Here is a 24,585-nt window from a genome sequence, read left to right as displayed (position 1 = left end):
TAGCCTGGAGTGGCCCTGAGCCCAGGCCAGCAGCCTCTGCTTACCCACCTCGTCCTCCAGCAGGTCCTCCTCTAGCTGCAGCACCTGCTTCAGTGCCTTGGCCACAACCACCTTCCGCTTTTGCAGAAACTCCAACTCTTCCTGGCACAGGTTGAAGCCCAGCCGCACATCCAGTGTGTCAGGGCTGAGGGAGAGAGGATCCTGGCTGAGTGGGCCTGTAGCCTTATCTTCAAGGGACTTTAGGGTCAGTGGACTCAGGCTTGAAGCCCAGCCTGTCATCTACCACTTTTGTGATCTTGCCCCCACAACCTATAAAATGGGCCTTAACTCCCAGCACTGCCTTTAGCATTTAATGAGCTAACAAATGTAACGCTGGCATGCTTTGAGCTGATACTTGACAAAAGATAAATGTTGGTACTTGTATTAGGAACTCTGAACGCTCTGCCTCATCAGCAGGGTCTGGAAAGTTCAGAAAGGCTTCTTTCAGGTGCCTTCTATAGTCAAAGACCATACATGGGTGACAGGGGGCCCTGAGATCCTTTTGGCAAATACCCCTGGACAAGGCTCTCTAGTGTGGAGTCTGAGCTCCATAAACAAGCTCCCTCTTCCTACAGAGCTCACATTCTTCACTAAGCCTTTCCTGCTCACTGACATTTCCTGTGCCTTTGTGTAGCTGACAAAAACTCTTCACATCCCTGACCTCAGCAGGTCTTTCCCACAGGTCCTCCAGGCAGGTGGGGAGGAGCTGCCATGACATGCTCAACACTTGCCCTCTGTGTCAGTGACATCCCTGCCCAGAACAAGTCCAGGCCCTTTTTCTGGCATCCAAGACCCAACCTGACCTGTCCAAGCTCAACTTAAGCTCCCTGCTGGAAAGGGCCCATCAGGCTCTCAGAGGCTCAAACAGTCTAACTTCTAGGCCTTCACCCTCACCAGAAGCATCCTCCCTTTGCCCACCTTCACCCCCTGAGGACTAATGTCCCAGGGACTCAAGGTGAATGGACTTTGGCAGTTTACAATCCAGAACAAATAAGGTTCTTTCTCTAACAAAGCCACATCTCCTTGAAGCCAGGGCTTGAGAACTCTCTGATCACATCTCCTAGCATAGGCCTGCAGACACAGCTTCAAGAAAATAACTCTTTCACTGGGCTCACAAGGAATACTGATAATCTAATGATGATAATAGCAACAATAACATTGGTTGATATTTTCTAGCATCCCACTCAGCAGATAGATTACAGAATACTTCACATGTCCTACTTCATGGGATACACAAAGTGGTCAGATTTACAGGTGAAGAAAACTTAGGGAGGTCAAATAACCTGTGCAAGAACAAATAGCTAATCAAACTATAGATAAAAATTATGGTCAGTTGCTTTTTTAATTTTTATTTTCTTGCAGTGCTAGGGTTTAAAATCAGGGCTTTGCTTACACTAGGTAAGTGCTCTACTGCTGAGCTATACCCCTAGCCCCCTTTTATTTTTATTTTTGAGACAGGATCTTGCTAAGTTGCCCAGCCTGGCCTTGAACTTGTGACACTTTTGTTTCAACCTCCTGAGTAGCTGGGATTATAGGCATGAACTACTGTGACCAGCTGGTCACTTGATTTTCAACAAGGTTGACAAGGCAATTCAGTGGGGGAAAGATAATATTTTCAACAAATGGTTCTGGGACAACTGGATACTTGCATACAAAAGAATGGAATTGGACTCCCTTACTCTATATTCAAAAATTAACTAAAAATAGAGCATAGACCTAGATATGAGAACTAAAACTATGAAAGTCTTAAAAGTCTTAAAAGAAAACAGAAGTAAATCCTTGTGACCTTGATTAGGTAACAATTCTTATATATGACATCAAAGACACAAGAAACAAAAGAGAAAATAAATGACTTCATCAAAATTCACAACATTGGGCTGGGGTTGTGGCTCAGAGGTGCTTGCCTAGCATGCATGAGGCACTGGGTTTGATCCTCAGTACCACATAAAAAATAATAAATAAAATAAAGGTTTTAAAAAATCTATGCTTAAAAAAATTAACAACATTGTTTTTCAAAGACATCATCAAGATTGTGAAAAGAGTTAGGCATGATGGTGTATGCCTGTAATCCCAGTTACTCAGGAGGCTGAGACAGGAGGATTACAAGTTCAAGGTTATCCTTGGCAACTCAGTGAGACTCCTTCTCAAAATAAAAATTAAAAGGTATGGGGGGGGGGCGGGCGGGGAGGGTGGTGGCTAGGGATATAGCTCATATACTATATAGGGATATAGTAGTGGAGTGCTTACCTAGCATATACAAAGCCCTGGGTTCAATCTTCATTACCACAAAAGAAAAAAAGAATGTGAAAAGATAACCCACAGAATATTCAAAGAACTTTCACAACTTAACAATAACAAGACAAATAGTCCCCCTAAAAAGTGGATAAAAGATTAGAATAGATGGGTCTCCAAAGAAGAGATAATAAACCCATAAAAGATGTTCAATATTATTAGCTTTCAGGGAAATGCAAATGAAATAGCATCCTATACCTACTATTATGAATAAGTTAGAGGGAAGAACAGAAAGAGGGTACTCTACCAAGGTGTGGACTTCATGTGTAATTCACAGTTCTCGCCCTGAGGAGCAAAAGATGAAAAGCTTGTCAGTGAAGATGATGCGGAGCCCAGTGATCCCGGCCAAAGAGAAGGAGCCTCACATTGCCCATCCCTTGGTTTGACTCAGCCTGCATGCATGTGACATGAATGCACATATACACAGGTACACACAGTGTGTATGTGCATTCATGTGTATGTGCATTCTGTCCCCACTCCCCTCTTTTGGACATGAGCCTCCCCACCAACTTAACACGTTCTCTGGCTCCCACTGTAGCTTATCAACACTCCATAAGACTCCTCTGAGACCCCACACGCCACCTTCCCCCACTGTGCCCTAGGATCTCTCCATTTCCCTGCCACAGGAGCTCCAGGCTGAGCCATCCAGGGGCTCCTTCCCAGATCTAAGCCCTCACCAAAGGCAGGGTCACCGCTTGGCCATCGGAAAAGCAATCAAGGGGCTGGCAGACAGGACCATTCTTGTGTGTGCAGCAGCAGCAAAGCTGGAAGGATAGACAGGCTCTGTGAAGTGGGCAGGGGCTCCTCTGGCAGCCCCCACCTGCCCCAGGCTCCTCCCTCACCCCCATTGGGGCTGCCTTATACCCCACAATTCCAGTGACTCTTGGGCACCTCCACGTGCAACTGGGGCTGGAAATACTTGGGGTAGTGAAAGCAGGCAGGGTTTGGGCAGTTAGGCTCCTGGCAGGACGAAATGCGCTGGGTGTTCTCGAAGGATTCCGTCACCTTCACCAGGAGGCCTTTCACCAGGAGAGAGCATAGAGGTGAGACCCTTATGAGGGAAGCTTCCTATCACCCTCCTCTTGACCCATCCAAAAGCCTATAGAGATACCCAGGAAACTGGTTATAATGCCTCTGGGGCATTATCTGGAATGCTCCATTCTGTCGGTGGAGCAGGAGCTGGAATTGCATTTTAGAAAGGCTCTTGAGTGATGATGACTAATGTGGCCTCCAGAAAACCCTTCGAGGTGCGGAGAGAGTCCTTAGGACTAGTACGCTTTGTTTCTGCTTTGCCAGAAGATCTCCCAGTGACACCAGCCCACTGCTGAGAATGCAGGCCCTCACCACATTGTCACTTGGGTGCAGAGGCTCACTACCACTACCCCCACCCCCCATGCATATCTCTCTCTCTTTCTCTCTCTCTCTCTCTCTTTCTCTCTCTCTCTCTCTCTCTCTCTCTCTCTCTCTCTCCATCTGTGGGCTGCTGTCTTCTGGGACAGGATGGAAGACTTGCAAGGGCAGGATGGGGGTGGGATGGAGAACCATACTGGTGGATCCCTCAGATCCCTTGCAGCTATAAAATGCTGTGAACTATGACTTGGCTAAAAGAGGCGGTATAGCTAGAGGAACCCTCAGAGTTGTCAATGGCTGCCCACCCCAGGTGCTGGTCACTGTACAGACCTAGACACAGAAGGCAGCACTGTGACTCAGGCCCAGGACATTTGGCAGGTCTGGGGACTCCCAGGATGATGGGGGCACCCTTTATAGAGCAGGCTGCGGAAGGTAGAGGTTCATGGCTTTGAGGGTGAGGTTGAAATGATTCTGAGGTGTGTTGGCCAAACTGGCTCAAACTCAGGGGAACCCTAAACCAGGCCAGTTGTCGTTGACCAGGCTTAAAAGCAGCCCTCCTTCTCCCCCCAGCAGGCAGGGCAGCTGAAACACTCACTTTTCTTACTCTTCCTCCTCCTCCTAGATTCTGCATGAACCTCCAGGCAGGAGACTTGCCGACACTGAAACAAAGCAAAGAAAGTCACTGGGACTCTGAGCATAAGCCACCTCCTGGCTCTCTCAGGTAGAAAGAAGGAGATAAAGACCAAGAGGATAAAAGTTGTATTGGTTGACCTCAGGCTCTCACTGGGAATGCTGGGTGTGCTGACCACATTTTTTTTTTTTTTTTTAGTGGTCCTGAGCCATATCCCCATCAATCTGTATTTTTTATTTTGAGATAGAATCTTGCTTAGTTGCTGAGGCTGGACTGGAACTTGCCATCCTCCTGTCTCAGACACCTGAGTTGCTACAATCACAGGCATGAACCACTGCAACCAGATGCTACCCACATTTTTGAACCAGTCAAGTCAAGCCTTCTCACTGAAGATATTTGAAATGAAGTTGTCCTAAAACTCTAGGATACTTGGTCACAGTTTACTAGGGGCCATGTTCTGAGGGCAGGTCAGTGTCTCATCTGAGGCAATGTTTAGCTCCGGGCTTTGAAAGTGAGAACTTCAAATGAATCAGCTTTTGTAAGAAGTAGAGTCAGACTGAATTCTTTTTACTAAAAATTCCCAAAGACTCTCTTTTTTGAGGGAGAAGTCTTCTTGAACCCTGGGGGTATTGGATACATTTAATTAAAATATTTGTACAAGCAGCCAAATTATGAAAAAAAATTGATATTGAGATTATACTTGCAGAGGTTTGGGGATGGTGGGGGAAAGGACAGGACTGAATCTGGAAGGAGGCTGCCTTTACTGGGCTCTCTTTTGGGGGAGATCCCAATTAGGGTTTTCTCTTTGAGATGTAAGATGAAGGGCCAAGGTGATACCCCATCTACTCCTCTCTGGATGCAGGAGCCCAAACAAATCCCACCCCTCCCTGTACCCCATTTGGCTGGCTCATTTAGTCTGACCCCTCCAGGGCTCAGGATGGGACAAAGACCAAAGCTGGCCTCAGTCCTCTACCCGGAGAGCAGTAGCCAGATATGGTCTCTAGAGCTATAGGAACTCTGAAGGACAATTACCACTAGCACGCCATTGGTGATGAGGGTCTCAGGTGGAGAAAGGCTGAAAAACAAAATGAGAACGCCTGGTCATTTCCTTCCTTCCTGATTTCTCATGAAGCTGACGAGAATATAAGTAGGATCAATAGCAGAGCCTCCTTGATTCTCATTCCAAATATTGATTTAAGAAACCTTAGATCTATGGGATGTCAGGGAGGAAACTGGCAGATATTTTACATAGACTGTCCAGGAAAAAATACAGATTTATAGGTTAGAAAGAGTAGAACTGTTCTTTATGTCCAACCAGATGTGACTGCGTGGAGCTATAGGATTTATAGTTTGCAAGATATGGTTGCAGCTACCAACTAGAGAAGATGGAAACAATTTTGGTAACAAAAATTATTCTCCATTTTGTGCTTTAATGTAGGCATTTAACAGACAGGGGCTGACCCAGCCAGCCAGAAGCTTAGTGAATATTAAAATGTCCTTGTTTTATGAAGTTGATAATATAAGCTTCCAAGGCCGCATTTAGCCTATTGGAGTCCACAGCCTCCCTTGGCAAAATTAAGCCCCAAATTTTTGGAAGCCATATATGAAGCCAACAAATTGTTTGAGCCATTAAGGCAGGGAAGCTGCTTTTCTGAGAACTCCTGGGTGAAATCCCCTGGTTTGAGAAAGCCCAGATCATGCTTGCTGTCCAGAGGGTGTAACCTGCCAAGCACAAACAACCTGTTTATCCCCACTCTTATCCTGTTCCCCCTGAAGGAACTCTCTATTCATCCCCTTTTGGTCTGTACTTCTATAAATAAAGCAAGCATGATTTTTTTCTTTGTTAGAGTCAGACCCATCTAGTCTGCTCAATCCATCACACCTCTGCTTTGGAGAAAAAAATACATACACACACACACACATACACACACATATCTTGCCTTTTGTCTTTTAAAAAAAAATTTTTTTTTTTAGTTGTAGATGGACATAATACCTTTATTTTGCTTATTTGTTTCTGTGGTGCTGGGGACCGAACCTAGTGCCTCATGCATGCTAGGCAAGCACTCTACCACTGAGCTACAATCCCAGCCCCTGACTTTATTTTTTAATACATTAGTTTTCTAGCTTTTATTTTGCAGCCAGCCCACATTTTCAACAGTTACCCACTCACTCGCCACGCAAGATGTGGGCAGAACCAGATGACTGTGTCTTCAGTCCAACTCTGTTTAACATATTTCATTTTGAAAGTCACCTTTCAGTTCAGCCGAAGATTCCTACCCCCAAAAGTGCTGTCACACCAAGAACTGGAGGAGAAAGATTAGATTTTCTTCAGTGTGAAATAAAGCTGATTTTAGTTTGGCAGTCATCTGTCGATGGGAAATAAAGTCCCTCAGTTCCAAGGCAGAGGATTCTTTGAGAGGGGGACTTGACAAGCCCTCTTATCCCATCTCATCTCTCTCATCCTCTTTTTGTCCTCAGGCTGATCACAAGAATAAAGGATCAGGCCATCTAGGGTCAGGAGAGGGTAGGAGTGGGTTACACCAACACAAGGAACACTGTTCTCCTGGGTTGGGGCTTTGTCCTCTCTGGGCTATGGCCCCTGCTCTCTGCCTTCCTCTTTTCCTTTGTCCTCTTCTCCTTCCTAAACTCCAGCCCTATATGGCCCCAGCATGGACATACCTCCAGGGTCCTGGATCATTTCCCTAATTGAAAATGACTAGACATAATCCTACATGTCAGACCTGAGCCTCCTGCCTGACTTGGTTCCAAGGTTGGCTCTGAGGGGGACAGCCTTAACTTTAAGGCCAGGGTTTGGGGGTGTTTGTTCTAATAGTCTGGGTCAAGGAGGAGACCCCTTGGTCCTGACCACTTTCTCAGGACCTCATATATGGTCCTTGAAGTCCAGGAAGAATCCAGGAATTCTTCCTAGAAGGCACCCTCAGGAATGTGGGGGATTGAGGCGGAGACTCTTTCAGGCAATTCGGACATCAGTGACACTGGAGGAGGGCCAGGGCCCAGGCACCTGCACCAAGGGACCTGAGGCTTACTGAGGAGACCCAGGTGAGGGCCAGGAGTGAGACTGGAAGAGGGAAGGTGGCAAAAAGGCAGACCCAGCTCTGAAAAACACTTGAAGTTCAGGACCTTGGTTGATTCTGTGGGTTGGGATGGGGGACAGGGGTCTACTCACCTCTCTGCCAGCAGGAACTCCACCTCCAGCTCTTCCATGCCCTGGTGGGGGAGGGAGGAAGGCAGCTGTGAACTGTGTCTGCACATCTCTGCTGGCTAGGACCCTCTGCTGGCCCCTGCAGACCTGCCCTGTTCTCCCCACACACTGCCCTGCCACCATGGAGGGAGGGCAGCTGCTCCCAGCTCTTGTTGACCCTTCTAACTTTCTCTGACACCAAGTCTTTGAATGACAACCCATGAGAGGCTCAGGGTATGGAATGGACCCTCATGCCGCAGAACATCTCCTTTTCATCTCTACCCCCAGCTCCCACTGCTCTCCAGCCTTCACAGGGAGGCTTGGGGCTGGGGTGAGGGAACCCTGAAATAGCACCTCTGGAAAGCCCAACTCTGACAGGGAGGCCCTTCCCTCACCTATTCCTTCATGCTTCTTGTGTAACTTGAGGCAAGTCATGACCTCATTGGACCTCAGTTTCCCCCACTGGAATGCACACAGGCTGGGGACACGGATGCGTGCTCCCTGATGCGTACCCAGGGACTGGCACAGAGCTTGGCCCTCAGTAGGCACTGAGGCATTTGCTGAGTAACTGAATCTAGAACAACCTGGTTCTCTCCAGCTCTGACCTTCTCTGATTTTCAGATTTGTCCTCCTTTACTCTCCCTCACCTGTACTCTTGTCCCTTTGACATTCCAGAAAGAGGTTTCTAATGCAAGAAAAAGGTAGAGGGAAACAAACACTTATATCTTCATTTTGTAACATAAACACTGACTGCTGGGTGTCTTGATTATGTTTTTTTGTTGAAGTCTTACAACAACCCTGCACAATAATTTTATACATGAGGAAATAGAAACACAGAAGAGTTAACCGATTTTCACACAACCACATGACTAGTAAGTGATAGTGCTGAGATTTGAACCAAAGTGCCCTCTTCTCCTGACTTGGCTGTGGAGCCAATGCAATGGCATCATGGGAATAAATAGCTTCCCCAGGCAGGAGCTGAGGGCCTTGGCCCATGTACCCACCTCCGGGTTGAGTGGGAACTTCACATGGGTTTTCTTGCGGAAGCAGAGCTTGGCAAGGTCATAGAGAACTGTCAAGAGATGGTCATCTGGTGTCACTGTATCTTCATCACAGACGCTCAGCTCTAGCACATTCTAGAAAAGAGAGGGTGCAAGTCTGGTCACCCTGTTTGCATTGACCCACTCCCAGGACAAGAAGCCTGACCTCATTCCTAGCATGGAAGTAGGTCTGAGGGAAGGAGGACACACACAGGTCCCTTTTCAGGTGTGAGAGACATTGGAAGAAAATGAATTAAGGAAGGAAAATATCTATTAACTGCTTTCCAACTCTGAAGCCTTGCTACTTTTCCGCTCTGACTCCTTGATAATTTTGCCCTTGTACAAGCTTAGCAGAAAGCTAGGAAGGGTGGAGGGAGCAGAGCAAGCAAGATCTCTGCCAAGATAGAGAATGCTCCCAAGCATTGAGCCCTGGGAGCAAAGATAGCCAGCCCCTTCTGTGCTAGAAAAGTCATACTAGGAAAGTAACATTTTAACACTTAGAGGAGTGGTGGAACAAGAATTATAGGGGTTCTGATGATTGGCAGAGTTGGAATGAGATTCATGAACTCCATTCTTTGGCACATCAGCCCATGGATGGTCCCAAAGCAGCAGGTTAAGAGTCAAGCAGCTACCCTGTCAAGCAACTGAACTTAATGGTCTCAGGGGACCTAACTAGTCTCTGAGTGACTAGGATCTTGTTCCTAGCATCCTGTGAGATGTGGACTGAGTTTATGTTCCTATCTGGTAGACATAAGTTGATTCTGGGGATTCTCAACTAGATGAGATATGTTGACCTTGCAATTACTAGAAAAATAAGCATATTCAGAACCAACCCCAGCCCCATACTCCTTAAATCAAAGGAAGCCTAACTTCTGATTTTAAGATGCAAACTAAGCCCACGTGGAAATCCTCTTCCCTCACCATAATAATATATATGATAGAAAAATATTTTCAAAATAATGACTATAAAGAACTTCCTGAAGGGCTGGAGTTGTAGCTCAGTGATAGAGTACTTGCCTCGCATGTGTGAGGCACTGAGTTTGATCCTCAGCACCACATAGAAATAAATAAAGATACTGTGTCCACCTACAACTAAAAAAAAATTTTTTTAAAAAGATCTTCCTGAAAATCAAAAGAACTCCTTGTGAACTAGAAATGGAGAAGCATCTTTGAAAAATGCAAGTAATAATCTGGAGCTACCTCAAGACTGGGGCTGATGCCTCTATGATGAGGTCAAATTTGTCTTTAGAACTCTCTGTTAAGGCTGTCACAACTTGGAGAGCTCAAGGGAGGATTCTACAGGAGATGTGAACTTGACTTACAGTCACCACATATCTGAAGACCACCACTATGAAAAAAAAAAACTCAACAAATAAAGGAATACCTACCAAAGGAAATAGAAATAGTAAAGCAATCAGAAAAGGATTTAAGAGAGAGAAAAATGCTTTGACTGGATTAGCCTTGACCTATTTAATAGAATGTCTCTTTCCTTCTGTGAATTCTCCTGCTTCCAGCACGTTCTGGAAGGTCTTGGAAAGGCAATCTGTTTCGGAGCGAGAGACACTTAGTATCAGCAATATTTAGATAGAAGGACAAGAGAAACCAGAAAAATGTAGAAGGATAAATAGACTAAGAGAGAGGGAAATGTGAGGTAGGCAGAAGGAAGTAGTTAGTGGGTGAGTGGAGAAGGACAAGAATAGGTAGAAATAAAAATGCTTAAGAAGGACATGTAAGAAAAGAGGAGGACAGATAGGACAAAAATGCAGGCAGGGCAGAAGGTACAGTCAGTCCTCCATATCTCACCTTCACTTGGGTCTGGATCTGGAAGTTGAAGGTTTCATTCCACTCTGGGTTTGGGCAGTTGGATATGGTCCTCGTCCTCAGCTTTTCCTGAGAGGCGGTAGGCAGCCAGAGGCTTACAAAGCAGTCTGTCTGGCTCACTGTCCAACAAAAACAAGGGTGGGAGAGAAGGGAGAGAAACCAACCCAAGTTCAGAGAGGTGAGATTGTGGAGTCAAGTCTCTTTTGGAGCAAGGTCTCCTCTCAGCTTCAGGTTCTCTCCTGACTCAGGGTCTAACTCTCCAGAGACAGTTGTCCTAGAACCCAAAGAAGGTCATAGACTGCAGGCTATAGGTCTTACAGAGGAGGCCAGGTCCCATTGACCATTCACATGGACACAGATGGCCTGAGGCAGAAGCACCTAGTCTCTGAGCAAATGTTTGTTGGTTTGAGACAAGTTATGGCTGCACAATTTTCCCTCTGTCAGGGAAAAATCTGGAAGATCAATCCCCCAAATGTCTGGTTTCCTTTTTGCCTTAGCACAAGGAAAACCAAAGTAGAGCTGAGCTTTTCTCTGACCTGGGGAGAAAAGGTAGGATGAGAAGTTGGCCAATAGGAGCCCTGGTGGACTTGGTCAGAATGAGCTATTCAGCAGGATTTTGGAGCCAGGACCACCATTTCCATATGGCTTAATACCTCAACTGCACCTAGTCAGGCTCTTCATACTTAACCTAGTCTCCCAGCATAAGGTTTATGACCCAAAAAGCCTTCTTATTTATGGACAAGTATTTTTTTTTTCTTCTCAGTCTCTATTTTTTTTTTTTTTAATTCTCTAGATAGCCCTGGAGAAGAGAAAAAGGCTTTGACTCGCTCCAATAGGCCTTCAAAATGGAAGAAGGCCTTCTATATCTTCTGGTTGGAGTAGTAGAAGGGATAGATCAAAGAATAGCAGCCTAGCCTGCTTCCCTTGCTCCATTTGTCTGGGAGAAGGGAGGAAGAGTGTTGTGATTGCTTTTGTCATTCACCTGACAAGTCTCAGGGAACACACCAGATACATAGAAAATGGTGAAAGCCAATCAGTTTCCAGTGTCAGGAGGCCTCTGGATGGTAAAGCTGGTTACTATGGGAGTCCTATGTGGTAGAACTAATCCAAACTAGTTCACGATATTGTTATTTTTTTTAATATATATATATTTTTAATTAATATTTATTTTTTAGTTTTCGGCAGACACAACATCTTTGTTTGTATGTGGTGTTGAGGATTGAACCTGGACGGCACACATGCCAGGCGAGCGTGCTACCGCTTGAGCCACATCCCCAGCCCCACGATATTGTTATTAATTGCTAATGAGAGCAGGATCGGTGCTGTCTCTCGGGGCTGATTTGGTCCCACATTATCACTATATTTGAAAGCTTTATCAGTGTCAGTAGCCACATTTTGCATCACAAGCATTCCTGGCTTCTGATTTACTCCTGATGTCTGGTTCATCTTGAGAGCTCACTGGTCAGTGAATAGGAATTCACAGCCATCCTTCAATTGAATAAAGGTGAGATGATACTCTCCTCTAGATGTCATCATAATCCTTTAATTCAGGCAGAAAGAATGACCAAACCCCCAACAGAATCAGAAGAAAATGGTGACCTCATCATTCCAGTCACCCCATGGCCAACCTGTTCCTCTCATCATCAACTCAGGTACCCCAGCCAGAAACCAAGTGTGCTCCTCAACTCTCACGCTAAATCCATTTAACTCTTCACATCTATCAAGCTCTACCCTTCCCCTCATCTGCACTGCCACTGTCTTGGTGCAGGCCACCATTGTTTCTGGGGCCACTTTCCAACTGGGCTCCCTATTTCCAGACATATCCTATGCTAATATTTTCTTCCAAGAGAAGTCAGAAGAAGCTTCTTAAACATGACCAAGCCACTCCCCAGTTAAGTTTTTTTAATGGCTCCTATTTGTCCTCAGGAAGAAGCTCCACTTCCTTGTTCATTTCCCCAGCCTCGGCCTCATGTTTCCACCCTAACATCCCAGACCTGTCTGTGCACACACGCACTTTCATACTCTAGGCTTCAGCCAAACTCAATCACTTTTAAGTATCTAAATGTATGGTTCTGTGCCATCTTCCAGCCTTTGCAAATGACCTTGCTTCTTCCTGGAACACCCTTCTCTTCTACTTTCACCCAGCCTTCTCCTTGCTAGCTGCTTCAGGTTTCAGAAGGAACCTCCTCTGGAAACCTTCCCTGAGCATCCAAGTCTGTTCCTCTTCTGGCAGAGCATCGCGACACGGTGCTGTGACAGCAGATCCACTCATTTGTCTCCATCACATTGTGAGTTCCATGAGGGCTGGGAGGTTGTGTGTCTCCACCCTTTGGAATAAGGCTAGAATAAATGAATGAATGAAACAGCTCAACTTCCTGTTGTATCAGTATCTGAGAAATTCTGTGCTGAGTCACTGCAGATCCAGGTAAGCAGGTCAACATGTCTAATTGCTCTGCCCATAGGGAGACTCACCAGGGACCTGCTTGGCCCTCTTGGGCCCCTCTGGCTTTTCCTAGACATTGGCCCTTCCTCTTGGGCCTGGAAATAATCTTCAGGTCTGCTTCCTGTATGGTGGGAGCCAGCAGGCAGTGACTGACCAGTGCTGTACCTGGTCTGCTGAGCATTCATGACTTGAGGGCCTTCCTCCCTCTACAGTTGCTTCCTTCTTATGCCTACAGTTGAGTCCATGCCTAAAATTATCCCCTTAAATCCATTAAATAAAATCTCAGTATTTTGGCCTAAGGCTTAAATCTCTAGTTAAGACAAAAATACTCCTTGAAGAGAATAGATTGATCAGATATCCACCCTTTAAACATTAATTTGGTTTTTGGTTCTTTTGCAGAAAGTTTTTTCTCCTGCCAAATATACCAATGGTTGGAAATAAAGAGAGTACAGTGTGAGGATAAGGTAATCCTGGAGAGAGGGTGATGGAGGGGAAGATCAGCTGGGCGCGGGTGACAATTGAGCAGGCACCATTAGCTGACTCTAAGGACAGTGGCAATTGTGTTGGCCAAAAGGAATGGTAAAGCAGTGGTGATGCAATCTGAGAATTTCAGGGACTTCAGGGGACTTCCCAGGCAAAGGCAGATTCCAATTCTTGCTTCAGGTGGGGTGATAGAGGGCTTGGTCATATGAATGACTTGTCTCCTTTCCTGGCTTGTGGGTGGCAGAGATGACTCAGTTATCTTCACAGACGTTCAGAACATTGTCTCCCCAGGACCTTTGGAGACATCTACCCGATGGCCCTTGGAGTGCTGATTTGGGTTTTAATTTGCTTTCCCAAGAGGAATAAAAACTCCTGATGGCGGGGAAGTTTCTAGGCCTGGCTGTCTCCCAGTCCCAGTGCTCTTCCAGGTCTCTGAAGCTGTGTGTATTCCCAGCCATTACCCTTTCTGGAATCTTGGGAAACATGGCAAACATGGTTAGAGGCCTAAATCAGAGAGCTGTTCATTTTTGATGAAAGCTAGAAGGGAACAATTTCAAGCAAGAGTGACTTAGGACTTGAAAGTCATTGGGATAGTCTCCAACCTAACCAGAGAAAGGTAGTGACATGGTTCAGTCATAACAACCATAGAATACAGACCTGACAAGCCTAGGCTGGGTACTCAGATGCCACATATGCCCTCCAGTTCCTTAGGATAATATAAACAACAAAGGGGATCCCAAAGAAGACCTCCAAAGGCAGCCTGTGTGCCAGAGGGGTGTGTGAAAAAGGGGAAGAGGAGGCTGGCAGAACCGAACCACAGCCTGCCCCACTGGGATAAGACAGAAAATAGGGCCCTGGGAATGGGAAGGTCTAGCACACAGATGCAGGCATGCAGAATGAGACTGTGCAGCCAGGGTGACTGGAGGGGCTGGGACAGACACACCTCAGGAGAAGCCACAGGAAGGCAAGTCACTGCTGTGGGTATGTGGAAATGGGGCTATCCCTGAGGGAGGGTGACCTCTGCCCAAGAAGGAGTAAAGTAAGTGAACGATCCACTTTAATGGCATGGGCCAGGGGACACTTTCTGGCTCCATAGATTACCCACTGGTGGGCTGGGAAAGCCCCAAGAAGCCCTAGGAGAGGTCCCTGGCCTTCTGGCAGGCCACTTGGCAGACTCGGGCCTACGCTTGAGCCTAGCTGGAACTGCTCCTGCTGACACTGCACCCTCCAGAGGCTTAGTCTGAATCCTCTTTGCTATCTCTGGGGCTGCAGGTGTCTCCCTCCTCCCTCCTCCACCCACATCCCTGCATTTCAGGTTCTCAACCTCTCCTACCTGTACTCCAGCATCATCTGCATATGATCTCTCAGGGAGTCATGCAATCTCTTCTGCAAAACTCAGGCACCTCATCACATCTTCTGCCTGGCTTCTGGGCCTCCAGCCTCCCTCTCATTTCCTCCCCAGCTCTCCAGCCCTAGGATCAAATGCCATTTCTACCTTAAGCTATCATTAATTCTCACTGGCAAAATGGCATCCCAGGACTACTACTCAGGTTGTTGGGAGGATCAAATGGTGTATGGGCATCCTGGCAGATGCTCAGGAAACAGGACCCTCCCTCAGGGCAGCCTCTCCACCTGCCAGGCTCCTACGTCTCTGGATGCTTACATCTAGGCCCTTTCATGACGCTTCCAGTCTCAGAGCTTTCTCTCCTAGGGTGAGTGAGTGGGGCAAGCTTCCTCTCTGGATGAGACAAGGTGAGAGCAACATGGGAAGGGGCTGGTCTCCTGAAAAGCCCCCCCCCCCCCAAAATGGGTGCAGGAAGTATCCTGCCCTCTCAGATGCCTTTGTATCTTCCTGAGACAGAGGACTCCCTGGGAGCTCATGGCCTGGGATGCAGTAAGAACCAGGATGAAGGGGAAGTGAAGCTTCCAGGAAACACTACCATCCCTGGTAAGTTAGATCATATCCAGAACAGTCCCACAAGCAGAGAAGTAGTGGGGGAGAGAAGGATACTCACCCAAATCAGCCCGCCGGACATTTTTCATCCGGATGACCCTCACTGTCAACAGGTGGCATGGAGACAGCCCGTCCTACAGATTGAGAGGACAGTGGCCTCATTATTCAAGCGTCACCCAATGTCCAGTGCCCCTGGGTGACTTTCCCACCATGCCTTCCTGTCCCCCAGCCCACTTGCATTACAATAGCCTCCATGCTGTTTTGTCGATGTTTGATTAGTATCTGTCTTTTCTCAGGTTCTGAAAGCTCCTAGATCCTAGAACCCTGTCTGGGTTTTCATCTTTGTGGCTCCAGTACTTGCAATATGTTGATATATCGAAGGTGCTCAATAAATGTTTGTTAGATGGGTGAATGAATGAACGAATATTCTGGCCCCAAACACACAAGGAACAGTATAGCAAGGAAGTCCTGATGTGTTTCCATGCTCCTTCATTGAATAACTTCTTATTCCCACCCCACACAGAGAAAAATTTCCCTTGCTTAGGACAAAGCTTAGTTAGGAGGATGCACGGTGTAACTGGGAGGGATGATAGACTGGCCACTTCCAGACACCTCCTGGGAATCCCCAGGCTAGGTGCCCACCACCATCCTGATGCTTCACTCTAGTCCAGAGTATTTGCATCTCCCTTTCCCCTCAGCCCCCCACCACCACTCAGAGCATCTTCCCACAAATCTTTCTGGTCATTGTATCTCTTCCTCCCAGTAAATAACTGTCTCTTTCTTCTTTGCCGTGTCTTACCATTAACACTTGTGTTTTGGCTGATTTTGTTATGGCAAAACTGTCTTTGATATGGCAAAAGTTCAAGTAATCCTTGATTTGATGACAGATGTCTGCCAGATGCCTCTGTAGGTATCACTAACCCCAGGGGCCTGCTTCAGACCAATGGCTGGGAGTGTAGACACACCCTGAGCCCTGCTCATTTGGAGTTGATGTGTCTCCTATTCCACTTCTCTTTTCCTGATCATTTTCAGGGAGTTCTGCCATCATCTCAAGCCATAAGCCAGTAATGGTGGCAAAGGGTGTGGCTCCCTAGTCCTGCCCACCTCCATCCCCAGCTGTCTTTGCCCTCTGTGAATGACACAACAGCCCCAGGTCCACTTTTGTCCTCAGGCTCTGTTACTTTCTGCTTCTTAGATGCCCTGAAACCACCTCTGCCAGCTTCACTAGTTTCTCTTTATCCTGTAACTGCAAAGTGTCCTTGAATCATTTTTTCTGCCTACAAAACCACAGTTGTCCTCTCCCTTCAGTCCTCCTCTGCCTATGACTCCCTGCCCCAGGTTTCAAAGCCGTGTTTATTAAGCTTCTGTAATGGGGAGCTTCCAGATCTCAGGGCCACATGCTCTCACTGACACAATTCCCTGCCTCTGTTGCACTTGGGGTGTCCCCTCCAATTGTTTCTCTGCAAGAACGAATCATTTTCTCAATCTTTGACTTCCAGGTATTATTTTTGAGTACCCACTGTGGGTCAGGCCCTGCGTTAGAGGCTGAGAGGCTGAGAGTGAAGGGCAAGGACAGCAGGTGCTTGAGCAGGTCAAGCTGGCCATAGGCTCCTGCTGCCAAGGCTTGTGATCTTCTTGGTTCCAGAAGCCTCCCCACAGTCCATCACGTTCCTGGACTTGGGAAGACTCTTCTGGTCTCCCAAGGCCTGAGGCTGCTAAGGCGAGATGTTTTCTTCCTCACCCGGCTCTGAACCAGCATACCAAGGAAGCTTCCTGCTTGTTCCCTCAGGTCCCAGTTCTTTGCAGTTCATGCATTTCCTGCTTGAACCTCAGACTTGAATTTTCCTGAGAGTTTTATCCAGGCTAAGACCAGTGTCTCCTACTCCCCACTTCAGAGCCCACAGCAAACACCCCTGAATCCTGACTCCTCCAGCCTACCAATGTCTGCTTGTAGAGGGCCCTGTAATAGAACCCAGGGCTTATCGCCCAGCATATACTCTTCTGTGCAGCTAGAACCACATTGTGCCTGTTTTAGAGGATGCAATTCTCTCTCCTTAAATAGTATTGAGGTTTGTGGGAAAAACAAAGTTTGAAGAAAACAAGTGTTCCCAGCCAGGTATGGTAGTGCACACCTATAATCCCAGCTACTCAGGAGGCCACTTGCAGGAGGATTGCAAATTCAAGTCCAACCTAGGCAAATTACTGAGACCCTGACTTAAATAAAAAAATAAAAGGGGCTAGGGATGTAGCTCAGTGGTAAAGTGCCCATGGGTCAGTCCCCAGTACTCCTCGATACGCACACATGCAGAGTTCCCATAGTCATACCACTCAGAGACAATCAGCAGTATTACTTTGCTGTCTGTCCTTCCATCAGCAGTATTACTTTGCTGTCTGTCCTTCCAAACTTTTCTGGGACTTAATTCTTAGGTTTCAGTGCTGGAGATTGAACCCAGGGCCTTACACATGCTAAGCAAGTGCTCTGCTCTGCGCCACATCCCCAGACCTCTGGTGCTTAATTCTAACCAGCAACAAGAGAATGATGATTCTGGGAAAGCCAAGTTATTTAGATCCTGACGTAGACATGTAATTTCAGGGTCTCTTCCTCTCCTCGCCTCTCCCCAACAGCTGCTTCAAAACAAAAAGTCAAATTGACAGTCACACATAAGTCCAAGGATTCCTCTTGTGAATTAACTCTGAAATATTGTCTATTCATGAAGAATAACCTGCTCTATCAGCTTTCTGTTATGAGCATCCTGACTTGAGCCAAAACTCAATCACACTGCCTCTCTTCTTGTTCTGGAAACACATGAGCTCTCTGAGTACTGTGGGCTCCTCATTTCTCACTCCCTCCTGGGCAGAGTGGGTCCTGGTCTGGCTTGGTGAGGAGGCAGGAGTTGACTTGCAGCAGGAGTGTGGTCCTGGCAAGTCTGGTCCCATCGGCTGCTTTTTCAGAGGGCACCTGGAGTCCCGGTGGGAAGCTGCGAAGGTCTCACCCCAGCAGGGTCAGTCCTTGACATTGCAGGACTCTGAACACAAGGCCCACAGCCCTTTCAACCATAACAGCCCTTCTCCTGCTGCCAGGAGGGGCTGCTGGTGGCCCAACCTGGCTCCTTGCCTGTTCTAGGGGAGAAAGAGAATCTACCGCTTCTCTAGGGACCTCACCCAAAGTCTCCTGCCTTCTAGGAAACATTCTTGCCTATTATCTGCCAATGAAGTCAACCATTTCGTCCTACTCTAACTCTGCAACAATAATAGCGATGTGAGTGGCCATCTGTTGAGGGTCTACCACATGCCACATGCCGTGCACTTATTCTGTATAGACAATCTTGCCTAATCCTTACAATCACCCTGTGGAGCAGTTCTGACTAGCCTCACTTTACAGATGGAGAATCTGGGACTAAGCCCTTTGACATAGAGCTAGAATCAGAGGAACTTCGACTTCGAATACAACTCCAACCCTCAAGGCTGTATTCAGGACCACTGCTATACTCTCACCTTACTGAAAGTGGTCCTTGGTGATCATAAAGCAGATGCTGCTTGTGTTCATCTCCTCTCCTTGGTCTTCTTCTCTCAGAACCAATTTTTCTAACAGACTACTATTTACCATGAATCCTCCCCAAAGCCCCCAAATAACCCCCAAACTTGGAAGTCCATCCACTGGCTGTGTTTTAACTAACATTTCTATTGACGTGTTCCATGAACATTCCCTTTTGGTGAACATCTAAAGCACATCACAACTATCAGAGTCCTTAGAGAAGTTACCATTTTTTAGTAGGTACAGAGGACTCCTCAGTGGTCTCCTTGTCCCTCGGATCACACCTTCTAGTTCAGGAATTTTCAGGAGAGACCCAATTTTAAAATACTCCAAAAAGTGCCCTTACTTTTCGCCAGCTACAGATAGAGCCTACAAGGAGTTTGAGAAACACTGCAGAGGGACCATGGTAGTATGTATGCAAGGACTATGGGACTTGAGTCTGGGTCCAAGTGAATTCCAGGAACTGGGCCTATGTAAAATGACCTTGGATTGAAAAGAATGTACATAGTTTGTTCCTGATAAAACAACTCAACAGGATTGGTGTTTGAGGTGACCAAAAATTCATGGCCCCAGAAGTAATTGATCTATAGTAGTAAGATGCAAAAGAATACAGCCTGGTGTCTACGAATATGCAGATGGAAACCAGAAACCAGTGGAAAACAAGGTTATGGAGTCATTTGTGGTGTAGTAAAACTTTAGGGATTTGGATAAGTCCATCCCAGAAAGAGAATTGGGTATCAAGGTGAAAGTAAAACTTTTTAATAATAAGCATGGTCAGGCACCAGGCTACTGAGCTGCAGCTTTGGGTTAGGGATGGACAAAATCCTCAGTACACGGGGCATGGGAAAGACCCTGGGATGAGGATCAGGGAACACCAGGGGCTTGTAGGTCAAGGCAGGGACTATTTAGCAAGCAGCAGAGAGGTTGTATTCAGCCACTTGAACTGGTACACTGTGCCAGGAAAGACAGGCCTTAGTTTCTGGAGGCCACATGGGAGAGAGAACCCCACTTCTCAGACTATAGATACATCCAACCCCAGCCTTATTCCTGGTCTTGACCTCTAGGGTTGATCTTGCCAGGACTCTACTTCCCCTTGAGACCTAGTCAGGACGGGGGACCTTGCTAGCTCATACGGAAAGGAGCTGAATCTCAGGATTGGTTATTACATTCCAACACAGCCCCTTCCCGCCCTAATTTTATAGATATGACTTTTGGTGGGGGTGGAGAACAAAATGTACTACCCTCCCCTGGAGGCCCAACCCTCTAGCTAGCCTCCTAAGATGGTGTTATTATCCCTGTTTCATGGAGGGAAAAGCCTGAGGTTAGAGAGATTATATCTCACACAGACTCACACTGTCTACAGGTGGTAGAGCCAGGACCCAGAACCCAAGTGCACGTCTATCTGCCTTTCTGGTACACTTTCCATTTACCTGGAGGTTGGGTCTCACGATGCATGAGCAACACTGGCCAAGAACCTGTGCCAGGTCATATATTGGGCTAGTGATTGGCAGAGGCTGGAATAAAACCTCAGCCTTAAATTGGAGCTCTCTCTATACCCAAGGGTCCAGCTGTTACCACAAATCAGTCAAAAGAATATTTAGTTACAGATGGTCTTCTAGGTAGAGGTGAGGATGAGGGAGGGTCTGATCACCAGGTTTCAGATGTGGTGGGTGTGAGGCCCATCAGGCAAGGCATCTCCTCACAGACCATCCTATACAGTCTGGGTGCCTGGAGAAGGGAAGACAGCTACTCTCCCTAGGATGTCTCAGGGCAGGCTTGGCAGATGATGCCACCTCCTCCTCCCTGGACAGCTGGGTGTAGCCATTGTTTCCCTGTAACACTGGGCCAGAGCTCAGCCCAACCTGGGGATAATTTCTAGGATACATGGGCCCTCCCCAATAGGATGGGTACCTTTGGGACCTCAGAACAGATTGTAGACAGTCTGAGCAACATTTTAGACTAGAGGTCACCCCAGAGAAGCCAGATGGCTGTTTTGCCCCCTCTGGGGAAAATGTCTCCTCTGGGGAACTCTGGGCACACCCCTGGAGGGAATGTCCATCCTGGTCAGGGCAGTAGCTCCAGTCACCATGCAGCATGGAGCTCCCCTCCTCGGGCTCCTTGGAGACTGAACAGAGTCTCCATCTCCCACCCCAAAGGAACAAAAACCTTTTCAGAGCATCATTCATCTTCAATGATTCAGTGTGGGCAGGGCGAGGGGCTTTGGGAGAGTGAAGAAGCTGCTGCTGCTTTGAGGAGTTAGCTAATAATCCTGCCCATGGGGTGCCTGTGGTAACCTTGGAAAACTGAAGTCATCTCCTTGTTGCCTAGACAGGAAATCCAGTACAGAGTTGGTCTCAGGTGCTAGCAACCTGATCCATTTGCCCAGAGGTCTTTCTGGGAGACTGTGGATTTGGCTGGACTCAGAAGCCCTGACTGTAAACCAGGCGGGCAACTTTATGACTGACGGCAACAGACTGGTGATGCCACAAACTCTTACCACAATGACACCACACCACACACACACACTGCAAAGTTTAGGATGTCCACTGGGTTAATATCCACTTGCTACCAGGACAGGCCAAATGTGGATTCTACCTGGCAATACTGTCTACCCTGGTGCTGACCTGGCCCCTGAGGATGGCCCCGAGCCACTGCATGTAGCCTTGTAGGGCTTGTGGATACTCTTGCCTGGGCCATCCATCTAGAAGCCCAACTGGGCCAAACCTTTTCCTTCAGGGGCTAGAGAGAGGCTCTAAGTCAAGGTCTCTAAAGAGTATAATGGCCCCTACTCCTCCCTGGGGCCTGTCTCCTCTTCTCAGCCCCCAGCCCCAGCCCCTCATTCCATGGCCATGCCTCCCTGGCCCTCAGCCTCCAGCCCCAGCCCCTTAGCACTGCACCCTCACCTTTAAGGCACAGGGGGCCAAGTGCCTGTCATCTTCTGCTTGGCACGGGTCTGGCAGAGAGTGGGAGACCCAGGCAGGTACCTGCCTCTGTGGCATCTCGATGGCTCTCCAGCTGGATGGCATGATCAGGAACTTATATTCTGACTCAGAGCTCCACCCCACCAGATGCCTCTTGGCAGTGGCTAGGATTGGCTGAGGAGTGGTTAAGAGGCAGGGTGGTGGGGGGTGGGGATAGACAGATAGGGTGCCTGCCTGGTCCTGGGTCCCTCAGTGCTAAAGAAACCACAGTTTTTAGATCTCAGAAATTTAGGGACCATCAGGGGTTTTGGATGTTGGGCTCAGCTGTTGGCAGCCAAAGCTACTTAGAATGACCAGTCTGTCTAAGGTACAGGCAATGCAAAAAGGAGGTGGCTGGACCCTCTTGACTTTAGGATTGGTCCAGCCATGACTTGGGCAATCCTTATCTCTCCAGCTCATGGTGGTCTTGGCTCAAAAATACCCCTCTGGGGGAATGGCATCCTCCCTTCTAACTCCACTTCAGTTCCAGAGCTTGGTGCCCCAGGAACTGTGGGCAGGGACCTCATGAAAGGCAGGGACCAGATCAGGGTCCCTAGATTAGAGGGTAAAGAAAGAAGATAGTTGCCTGAAGACTTGTTGAATAGAGGATCAGAGGCAGTGCCCCTTCCCTACCTCCTGGGGGGTCAGGTGCAGAGGGCGTGCCCAGCCCCTGTTGGTCTCAGGCAACTTGGAGGATGCACCTGCCCCACCCGGATGATTCTTATCTCTGGCCTGGTGATTGGCTCACTCTGGCCTGACAAGGGCGGCTTCACCTGCTCAACTGCTGGCTGTGTAAATGGGAGTTTCTGTCCGAACTCTTGCCTGAGGTCCCACAACCGGCTTTTCTGGCCCACAGATAGGAATGATTTTAAGGAACTCAGGGTGAGATCTGAACACAGGGAAGAATGGGTCCAAATGCCAGGATGGGACCCAGTCAGTGGTATCTGGAAGACTTTTCATGTGCCTGGCCCTCCAGAGAGAGGATGGGGCCTTGGGCCTGCTGACCTGGAAGCTTCCCTCCTGTCCTGCCATTTACTCACTGCCAAGTACACAAGTACAGCACGCACGTTCCTCAGCAGATTCCACAAATTCACCCTCATTTGTGCACATAATGAGCACTTACTGCATATGTGCTACTAAGAGAGGAAAACTCAGCCTTCAAGTTGCTGAGGTCCAGCTGAGGAGTGAGATGCATCCAATCCCTCAGAGGGTCTGAGGTCTTGGGCTCCCTGTGATAATAGGAGGTATTATAGGAGGATCAATATAATTTCTTCATTGTAGTTTACAGAATCTGTAAAGATTTGTAGTTTACAGAATTCTCTCACTGTCTGGAGAGCACAGAAGATAGAAAATGGATTCCAGTTGGGGAGGGAAAGAGTGAATCCAAGAAGCTTTCCTAAAGGAGGTGACATCTGAACTGGGCCCTAGAGGATGGGTATGATTTCAACTAATGATAGGGGGGAAAGGCATCCCAGGAGGAAGGAATAGCATGAGCAAGGGCAAGGAGGCCAGAAAGCAGGATATGCAAATGACCCAGTGTCTGAGTAGTGAGTTGTGTGGGAGGAGATATGTGGGGTAGAGAGTGAGACATGGAGTAGTGGAAGTTGGGCAGAGAGAAAGCAGGGTTTGTGAAGGAATAAATCTGGAAAGATAGAATAATCTATCTAGTCACAACTCTCCAAGGCCATGCTTTAAATTTGAACCTATTCTCTAGGCCATGGAGAGTCACTGATGGTTTCTGAGCAGGAGAGTGTTATGATCAAAGCTCAATTTTAAGAAGAAAAGGCTGATTGATGTTGAGACAGGGGCTCAGTTAGGAGGTGAGGTGGCAACCATGTAGGGGAAATAGGGTGGGAGGCTAGGAAATGAAGTGGGAGATGGAGGCCAGAACAATAGGAGATGAACCCTGGAATTGTTTGGCAGCCTGACCCACAGCACTACACTGTCCTGCAAATGATGGGGTCCCACTGGCCCCCCATTCACTCCACTCCTCCAACCTTTCCTCTAGTCAGGTCCAGGCCAAGCCCTAAACTCTAAAACTTTCCTCTTCTCATGGAAGGAGCCCAGGCAAAGCCATCAATCCCACCCCATCCAGTCTAGTCACTGCATAGAAACCTAGGTCTCCAACCCTGTATGTTCTCCCTGTCCATCTCAACAGCATGGTTTCATTTACTCATTTTATGGGGATTAAATCAAATTGAATAGAAGGCTAAGGGGAGATGGGGTGGAAAGTTCTTCCTCCACACCCTTCCTGGTGCCTCCAACTGAGGTGGAGCCCATGCAACCTCTCACTGAATGGACCAATCTACCAGTTAGCGTTCGCTGCCTGCCTACCTCTGTGCTGACTGCTCAGGAAGGCTCTGGAAGGCAACGAGGAGGAGGTTATCCTCTAGGGAGGAGAGAGGCAGGGGCTGAATTAAATGATCGATTGTCCAGCGTGGACTCCAGTGGCACAGGGGGAAGCTAAAGACTCTGGGAAAGGTGGAAGTGGCTTGAGGACATGTGTAAGGAGCACCAGGAAAAGAGGGAATGTCACCACACAGAGTGACAGTGAGGGCTGCACAAACCCCTGCTCCTATCCAGCATGTCTCCAGATGAGCAAAAGGTGGAGGCTGACCTAGTACCCTGAGTATGCAATGGCTGTTCCAAGTCAGGTCCCCCTGCTGCCCCTTCCCCAGAGTGACTTCTATGTGGAAATTCTGATGCCACTCTGCAAACAGATGAAGGGCTTGAGCTCTTTTCCATCCCATACCCCTCCTCCCTGATGAGCAGGGGCTAAACTGAGGCCATGGTCTCCAACTGTGTCCCCAGGGACTGTTGCCCAGCTCCCACTCT

General features: G+C 47.8%; 1 protein-coding gene across 2 annotated transcripts in view; it reads right to left on the bottom strand.

Moving 5' to 3' along the window:
- Pla2g4e (phospholipase A2 group IVE) overlaps positions 1–21,794 on the bottom strand; it is a 36,108-nt gene extending 14,314 nt beyond the window's left edge. The window contains exons 1-11 of one of the 2 annotated variants that reach the window (XM_048793058.1): positions 21,694–21,794; positions 15,317–15,389; positions 10,358–10,494; positions 8,519–8,650; positions 7,500–7,540; positions 5,345–5,387; positions 4,277–4,340; positions 3,196–3,350; positions 3,009–3,095; positions 2,579–2,616; positions 49–184 (exon numbers count right to left, since the gene is read on the bottom strand). In XM_048793058.1, coding sequence (XP_048649015.1) covers positions 49–184; positions 2,579–2,616; positions 3,009–3,095; positions 3,196–3,350; positions 4,277–4,340; positions 5,345–5,387; positions 7,500–7,540; positions 8,519–8,650; positions 10,358–10,494; positions 15,317–15,389; positions 21,694–21,789 — 1,002 coding nt within the window. In that variant the 5' untranslated portion in view covers positions 21,790–21,794. The remainder of the gene's footprint in view (positions 1–48; positions 185–2,578; positions 2,617–3,008; positions 3,096–3,195; positions 3,351–4,276; positions 4,341–5,344; positions 5,388–7,499; positions 7,541–8,518; positions 8,651–10,357; positions 10,495–15,316; positions 15,390–21,693) is intronic. The other variant, XM_048793059.1, reaches the window with a different exon arrangement.
- Between the last annotated feature and the right edge of the window lie 2,791 nt (positions 21,795–24,585).

The sequence above is a fragment of the Marmota marmota genome, unplaced genomic scaffold (assembly GCF_001458135.2).
Source record: "Marmota marmota marmota unplaced genomic scaffold, marMar, whole genome shotgun sequence".
Taxonomy (NCBI): domain Eukaryota; kingdom Metazoa; phylum Chordata; class Mammalia; order Rodentia; family Sciuridae; genus Marmota; species Marmota marmota.
Note: the sequence above shows the minus strand (reverse complement) of the source record. Positions and strands in the feature narration are given on the sequence as shown.